Source organism: Magnolia sinica, chromosome 6 (assembly GCF_029962835.1).
Source record: "Magnolia sinica isolate HGM2019 chromosome 6, MsV1, whole genome shotgun sequence".
Classification (NCBI taxonomy): Eukaryota; Viridiplantae; Streptophyta; class Magnoliopsida; order Magnoliales; family Magnoliaceae; genus Magnolia; species Magnolia sinica.
This window is the reverse complement of record NC_080578.1, coordinates 8,434,977-8,443,715: the sequence shown is the minus strand read 5'-3', so window position 1 is coordinate 8,443,715 and position 8,739 is coordinate 8,434,977. Positions and strand designations below refer to the sequence as shown.

Below are 8,739 nucleotides of genomic sequence, written 5' to 3'. Positions count from 1 at the left end.
ATTAATGGTCAATTTAAAGTTTTCAAAACAAACTATAAATGTCTTCCTTTCCTAGCCTTTCACATGAACTGCTTCAGTAAGGTCCCCTTCTAGACCAATCATATATCTTCCTTTCCTAGCCACATCTTCTGGCAAATGTCTACAACACCAACCTCACTGGCCATAATCACGTGTCCACTATGTGTGATGTACATGTAGGCCCTTTTATTGCAATGAGCCTAAATTCCTCCCTGAGAAGTTTCCCTGCAATGGGCTAAGAAGCATAGCTGATTCGGTAAGTGGCACAGCATTGAGACTATAATGCTTGGAGCTGTAAAGTGCTGCAGAACCAAGCCCTCTATTTGTTGAAGACTTGAACCTTTATAAACAATCAAGCCTATGATAAACAAGAAAATAAAAGGACAATCAGCTTCACAAGTCACCTCTATAGTTGGGAAAGTGTCACAGTAAAAAAAAAAAATTGTCATTGTATCAATTGGAACTTTTCTTCTCTTTTCTTTCTTTTTTCATTTCCTTTTTTCTTAATGATTTGCCTTCAATTGGAACTTCAACCACATTAATAAATTGTCATTGTATCAAACTATACAGTGCTACAAGGCTTACAAGCACCTCAATACAACCCGTACTCAATTGCTTGCTGGCAGGTATTGCAAATCATAAGCAATAAAGGAAACCAAAATTGGCCTTATAAAAGAAAACTAGTAAGAAAAACATACCAAGTATGAAAAAGTTTAGAAAGAAAAAGCAAACAAAAGTCATCACCTGATATTCTTGAAGTGGATTTCGTTGCTAGTCAGGCATGTACAAGAAGCATCTAAAACCTGAAAAAATAAGAAAACTCAACAGTCAGAATGTAGATGATAAATATGATTCATTCAGTTCATTCACATTCATAAGATTCCATTAATTTACTTTAGGGCCCGTTTGGCCGCTCGAATTGGATTGGAAGGGATTGGAAGTTAAAGCCCGGGATTGGTCGGGCGTGCTAAACAAAGTCGGTAATCTAATCCCAATCCCATGGATCTTAAGACAATCCACTGACAACACCATCATTACCTTTAAATCCCATCCAATCCACCCTAATCCGTTCAAATTTGCCTGGGACATGTTTGGTTCGTGGGATTGGAAGGGATGGGAAGGTTTAATCCCCAGATTACTGGATAGAGCAATCCGGATATAGCAATCCCATGGATCTCAAGACAATCCACTGACAACACCATCATTACCTAGAAACCCATGCCATCCATCCTAATACCATTCAATCCCTTCCAATCCACCCGGCCAAACGGGCCCTTAGATACTCTAACAGGACCATGATAGAGGTGGTGATAATGGACAAGATGGCTTTTTCACTCGCACAAGATAGGGTCCTAGATCGGAATTTTGGCAACCAAGAAAAAAAAGATCCTTGAAGCAGACCCTAAGAAGCTAGGACAAGATACTTCTCTTCTACCAAGTCTATCCAACAAAGAAAAATAAACAAGGTGCAGCCCGTAGTTTCTAAATGCTAAGTAAATTCCTAGCATTTCAATAGCAAAAGGAAACGAACCAAAATCGCAACTTGCTATGAGAAACTAATGAAAAACAAACAAAAAAACAACAATAAGGCCACTAAATCCTAGCTTTTTTAACATAAGATGCCTTAAAATGTAACCGAAAGGAAAACAAACACAATCTAATTCTCAGGCAATATCCAACCAAAACTTAGATATAAACAACTCTGCATGGTCCTGCAACCCCATTTAGAAAAAAAAAAAATCACAAGGAGAGATGAAATGCTGACCTTCTGCTTCTTGATCCTTTCATTCTCTCCTTCCAGACGTGAAACCTTGTTCTCCAGCTTGTTCGTGTATGCCTGCCACAATGAGGAATAAATTCTCAGTCTTAAAAAAATAGAAAATGGAAGTAACTGGTTTTCAAAACAAGCAACCTGATTTTCCATTTCATTTTTTAATGGGTGCATGGTTGTATGATGAAATCCATGTTTTTATGTGTGTATATGCATGCATGAATGGATGGAGTATGGATGGATGTATGTATGCTTGCACGGATGGATGGATGAGGTGTGTTTGTGAATGTGTGTATGCACGCATCATGATGGATTGTGTTCATATATTTTATCCACAGTCTCTAGCAGCAAAGGCAGAAGTTTTGGAGCTATTTAGTGTTGAAAAGCAAATCCGTAGTTCTCATAGTGGTAGTCTGAATTTACAACTGGTGCATGATTCTTTATTGTCACTTAAACTCATGTTTAGGACTTTTTTCTTGAACAAAGCGACTGCACAACAATTGGCTACGTGTGTTTCACCAATTTTACCAGAACCTGCTTTGCGTAAGGCTCACCATACAGGTCCTCTATGGACTGTTTTGCAAATAGTACAGAGTGCTTTACCTGCGTTTTTTGACTGCTTTGGGAGAGGCATTTGATCAGTAAAAGTGAAATGGTGAGGATTGATTTCAATAGAGATTTACTGCAGTCATCATTCACAGAGATTGTTACTTCTGTTCTTGACAAGAAGGGAACAGAAGAGGCTGTAAAGTTCTTTAATATGTTGCAGCCATTGCTGATGGAGATTCTCTTTTTAGAAGGATATAGTGTTGGCTTGAATGATTTTGACATTCCCAAGGCTGTTACTGAAGATATAAAGAAGAATATTCAGGACATATCACCTTTGCTGCTTCACTTGAGATCAAATTACAATGAACTTGTAGAGTTGCAAGTGGAAAGCTACTTGAAAACTGTAAAACTGCCTATCATGACTCATATTCTAAAGTTATTTGCTTTGGGTAATTTGATAGATTCTAAAAATGATTCAGCTATCAGTAAGGTTGTTCAACAACTTGGCTTTTTGGGGCTTCAACTTTATGACCGAGGAAAGTTTTATTCAAGGAGTTTGGTTGAGGATATGAGTTTCCACTTCCAAAATAAGTATTCTGTTAATGGTGTTGACTATCCTTCTGAGGCATTTGGGTTAGTTAAGAGCTCCTTTTTTCAAGGTCTGACCCCTTATGAAGACTTGGTCCATTCCATATCATCCAAGGAAGTGTTGATCCGTTCTTCTAGAGGACTTACTGAACCAGGAACTTTGTTTAAAAATCTAATGGCCACACTTAGAGATGTCGTTATCTGTTATGATGGGACAGTGAGAAACCTCTGCAGCAATTCTATAATTCAATTTGAGTATAGACAGGTGGATGAAAATAGTCCTGGAAGTTCTCTTGCTGGTGAACCGGTTGGTGTATTAGCTGCTACTGCAGTATCAAATCCTGTATATAAAGCAGTTCTTGATTCTTCTCAGAGCAACAACTCTTCATGGGAATCGATGAAGGAAATACTTTTGTGCAAAGTTAACTTCAAGAAGAATCAGTAGGCCATTTACAGCAGTTCCTGGTTCAGTAAGTCCTGCATATAAAGCAGTTCTTGATTCTTCCTGTCGTTATCTGTTTCACTCTTTGAATGTTCAAGTCCCATTTACAGCAGCCACATTATTTAGGCCAATTAAATGTTTTGAGAGAGCAGCTGAGACAGCAGCCGCATATATTTATTTATGGGGACTGGACTGCCAGTGCCAATAAGGGACCAAGGCAACAATTAGAGGGAAACAGCGCATGAGCTTAACTCGCAGACACAGTCCAATAACTGTTGCCATGCTACAATATCTTAGCTGGATGGTTGGAGAATGGGATTGGTTTTCGATACTAAAATCAAAACCTGTACAGTGAAATCAACATATATATGTACCCATCAACCACTCTTTGAACTGCTAAACACACCCTGGAACCTACATTTCATGAATAGTTTCTAACATCTTACATCAAAAAATCATTCAGGCTGCATTTGGCTCATGAGCATTTCACAGGCATAGAAAAACAAATTTATGACTTTGGAATTTCCAGTCTTAGGCTCTTAGTAGGTTTCTGTAAATTATGAAATATGAAGAAAAATCTCTTTAGTGGCAACCAAATGTACTCTAAACTAATAACCATTAAAGCAGAATAAAATTATATACACACAAATACAAATAGGCATTATAGCATATGCAAGGTTAACAAAATCTGGTCTATAGGTTGGACATTGTGACAGGCATGGAGCACCACATGTATTAGAGGAATGATCAGAATTGTATGATGATCCCAAAGTTTGCTAACACATTAGATTTTGTTAAAGTGTTTAAATCGGATCATTCCACAATAGAAGACACTAACAAAGCAAAGATTTAGATTCAGGCAACCACGTATTTATGGGCTATGTAACAAGGAAATGGAACCTTTTTAAAAAAATTCCATGTCAACACATGCCTCTATCAATATTCATCGTGTGTTACCACATTGGACATAACACAAAAAAAAATTTAAAAAAAAAACCTTTCATGATTATTACAGTTATCTTTTGTTCTTATGATACTTTTAGCATAATATTTATCATCTAGTTTTGGGATTTTTAACATATCAGAAATCACAAATGTACAATAGACCAATGAACTTTTATTCATAAGACTTTGAACGCATTGCTGCTGCTTTCCACTCTTTTGCAAATACCAAAAGTCTAACATAATCAGTGATCCACTTTCTCCTACAAAGCTCAAGTGTCACTGTTTACAAAGGAAGAAATCAATATTTTGACATGCAAGTACAGCCAATACCCAAAGGATAAGATACAGGAAAAGTTTTGCTAGCTAGAATTGAAGAACATAAATGAAAACCAACCAACCTGGAATTCCAGTGACACCAACAATATCGCCACGTTTGGTACTAGAATGGAATCTAGAAAATTCAACTTCACCAATGTCTAAGTGCCTATTGTAAGTAAATAAACAAAATCAAAATGCTTCCATAAACAAGCTATGAAATCATAAATTCTACAACAAAAGAATGAAATCTTTTTGTTTGGTTGTTTATCTTGATTACAATGAAATCTTCACACACACAAAATCCTTTGAAATGAAAATTTTTGCAGAACAGGAAATAATGTCTTTCGTAGAAGTTAGGTTGGTGTAATTATGTCTGTGTTGTCTATATTTACTCAACTCCAACCCAGGTGTTTAATTACCTTTGTTTCAACAATAAGGAGGCTCCTTATCTGTATGGACTGGTGCACCAGACAATGTCTCCTCAACAAGTAGACCAGTAGCAACTGCACAATACCAATAAAACAGTTAACGGTCTATTTAATGTTTTCAGACTACAAATGCACACGAATGTCCATTTTCCATGCTACAAATGTTTATAGCAATACAACTTTCCATGCAGCCACATAGCCTGATATAGCCAAACAGGCAAAACCGTACATCAGTTGGGACTGAAAGTGGGCAGGCATGCTTTGATGCTCTTCGACATCTGAGAACCACAATAGAAGCCTCTACTAATTCTTTGAACTTCAGCATTCCAACTACCAGAGCAAACATCAAACATGCAACAATAAGGATACCATCCAAATACACATATAAACCATACAGTAAATACATGTGAATGGGATCTAGAGATTCACAATTTGATGGTAAGTAAAGCCTCATACACATCATTTATTAGTAGTCATGTTTTGTCTGTACCTGCCGTTTATATATTTTTTCTTCCATAGTTCCATGTGCCATCAAACGATATGCATAAACTGGCTTTGTTTGCCCATACCTGCAAGAATGCACCATATGAAGCCCATTCTTCAAAACAGAGAAACTTGGGAATTAAATAGAAAGAAGAAGCATCATTATGCAGATTTATACCTGTGAGGAATAACCAACAATGACAAAGGAGTTGTGGTCAGGTGGGACTGAAACCCAGCTCCCATCACTGAGAGAGATTTGAAGGTCTGATGTATTGTTTGATCTCAGAACTGATATTATCTGAGGGTCAGTGTGTTCTCCAAAACCAGTTAAGTTGCAACTCAATGCTTTAAGTTCAGGTCATGGAGGGTAGTGATTGAGCCTAAAAAAAGAGTCACTCTCTTCATCCATCAGAAGCTTGCTGAAAATATTCCTTGGTGTGCATGTGCCAGAAAATCTGATTGGTAATGTACCTTGTTATAAGGTATTATAAAAAAGTATAAGGTTACATTAGTGCACTTTATTTCTCACAAGACAATGTTACAAACACAGAACAAGTTAATAATAGTGATTTCTTTTTTTCGAAGAGCAACATTGCAAATAATTGTGAACTTAGGTCCTGTTTGGGATGGTGGTGAATCCTGACTCCTTTGGATTCTTTTATCCAAAGAGATTTCAATCTAAAAGATCAGGCATTTGGTTTATCCATAAAGTTTCATGTGGAAGCAGAAACACATTAAGATGGGCGCCTTTTCCAATTATTTTTGCACCGTCTTCCACTCAAAAGGATGGGTTCTTCCGATCTGATTCAAGCAAAGCCGGCTGCATACAAACATATCCTAAACATAATGTTATCACCAACATAATTGGTAGTGCAACAAAAAAGGGGGGAAAAAGAGAATTTATTTTCTCTTATAACCACAAGTATGCACATGTTTTAAACCCAGGTGGACTGAGCCGTTGGACCAGAACAGCCACCAAATGTTTCAGGTCAAGAAATCCAGTCAGTTAAGTGGATGACTGTTTTTTACTGCTTTTGTATTTATTTTTAAAAAAAAAAGCATCAGTCAAAGTTCAATTCCCTACCTCCACTTGAAAATCAAACGGCTGAACCACTACGCCAATGACATATTATTTTTTAGTTCTTTCTATTTTTTAATGATTACAAATAAGAATATTTTTTAGTTGAAATGGGTCAGAACGGGTGTGACCGGTCAGGAGAAAGGGCCAAGGTCCAGTCTGGTTTTAAAACATTGATTATGTATGTTTGCATGGTTGGCACCTCAATGTCTTTAGAAGTGGAGTCTGCTTGTTACATGGATATTGAAGATGCACAAAAAACAATATGTTATAAATATAGCACTATTTGAATTGAAAGGGAAGTCTTGCAGAATTTTTTAAAAATAGAAAATATGTAAATGGTAGAAAAATAAGGAGAAGGAGATCTGAAAATTTGAATACAACATGGCACCATTGGAAAAAGTATTGGACATTATTGTGATGTTCTTGGCGCTTTGGAGATATGTTGAAAATGTCTTTTGCTAAATATCATTAAGCAAGATCAATTAACCACTATAAACTGTAATTAGATGTTCGACAACTCAGTTGATCTGTTCATGTAAATGCATCTCTGATGAACTTAGATACAATTGTAAACTGTAATTAGAGACACTTATCTCTTTCCTTCTTTTCATATCATGTTCAAGCCACTCTGTCCATTTGTTTCTCATGCTCACATTAGGACAAGAGTCCAAAAATCAGGCAGATCGAAACTTAGTCAATAAATCTGTAAATTAGGGGCATTTTTAATTACTTGTACAATCACAATGACTTCCACAACACCAACTGCACCGGATTGAGAAGATGCCTTCTCTATGTAGAGAACGACACCTGTCCCTAATCTACAAATGGAAGAAATGAGATCCATAGCAAATGACTAGTAGTATGCTTTTTTTCAAGAAGATTTTTTGTTTCAAATGAAATAAGTCCTACTTCCTCATGAATGTCACAAAGAAATCAATGTTGTATAGCAAAATTGCTACATGCTTTACATTTTCAAGTCATGAAGAGCATTAGTCGAACATATTTCAGCTCGTGACAAAGCCTAACACAACTAGCTACGATAAAGACTTAGGCTTAGATGATGATGACGACTTAAAAAATAAATAAATAAATAAATAAAAATAAATCAACAAGCAGTACATTCATCATTACATGGATGTAAGTAGCAATTTCTAACACAACAAGGAATACCCATTTCCATAGCTAGTTGGAAAAAAAAACTGGTCTTTGCTATTTTTATGTGGGGACTAGATGTTAACACCTAGATGATGGGATCAGGGGATAATATGCCCTTCAATCCCAATGGTTTAATCATTTTCAAATGGGTTCATCCGAACATGACATCAATATTCTATAGAAAAATCAAGCTACTTCCTAATATACAAGCTAGGTCCTACACTCAGTACTACATGCAGAAAATGTCCATGCTTTAGTATGTTTTGTGATGGACAACAACCCATACACCAAAAACACCCACAACAATTAATAGGAAACTTCACATTCATCTATTAAAATATGAATCCACACAAGGAAAACAGAACAAAAAGGAAAAAGAAAATGTGAACTTGTGAAGATGTCAAGGCATGATACACAAAGCTCCCAACTCAAGACTACAAACCTGCAGTCAAACAAGGAAAAGCTACATGAAGCACTTCAAATAGCGAAGAAAAAGAAATGTATTCATGGACTAATAACCAATTAGTTCCAATGTCCACTACCATCCCCCCGTCCATCCCAAAGAGTTGAACTAGTTCACGAGCAATGGATGGAAGATTCTTTTCTTTTCTTTTTCCTCATAACAATCAGTCTGAATTCACAATATCTTGTAGCCTTAAGATTGAACAAGTGTGGACTATGGCTCAGTGATCCATACCATTGGTAGGATGGTTGTCATTGTCAATGGGAGATATCCCAAAGTTTTCCCTAACTGAACAATCCTCTCTTTTTGAATAGATGAATGGTCCATATTCAAAATCAATGGGAAAACAAAGATTAGATGGTGAGCATCCTATATGGGAGATTTGGGTCACAGTCTATCACCTGCTTGTCCCAACTCAAGGCTCGAGCTTACTGAGCATATCCTCAACTTAGGAAGCATATAATTCTGTCGGTTTAATTGATCTTTTTTTTAAAATCA

At 36.6% G+C, this 8,739-nt stretch overlaps 1 protein-coding gene across 6 annotated transcripts; it reads right to left on the bottom strand.

Annotated features, from left to right (window-relative positions):
• Positions 1 to 4,469: 4,469 nt before the first annotated feature.
• On the bottom strand, positions 4,470 to 6,890 carry LOC131249849 (protein CHROMATIN REMODELING 20-like). Of its 6 annotated transcripts, XR_009172873.1 has the most exons (5): positions 5,721 to 6,617; positions 5,550 to 5,628; positions 5,289 to 5,389; positions 5,051 to 5,134; positions 4,470 to 4,797 (listed from the first exon to the last, which is right to left on the bottom strand). XR_009172873.1 is itself a non-coding variant. In XM_058250598.1 (4 exons), exons 1-4 carry the CDS (start codon positions 5,783 to 5,785, stop codon positions 4,780 to 4,782), a joined length of 246 nt encoding a protein of 81 aa, XP_058106581.1. In that variant the 5' UTR covers positions 5,786 to 6,617; the 3' UTR covers positions 4,470 to 4,779. The 6 variants fall into 6 exon arrangements, 2 of the variants coding, with proteins under 2 accessions (XP_058106581.1, XP_058106580.1); XM_058250598.1 differs by lacking the exon at positions 5,289 to 5,389; XR_009172872.1 differs by lacking the exons at positions 4,470 to 4,797; positions 5,721 to 6,617 and adding an exon at positions 6,627 to 6,890 and having other exon boundaries at positions 4,811 to 5,134.
• Between the last annotated feature and the right edge of the window lie 1,849 nt (positions 6,891 to 8,739).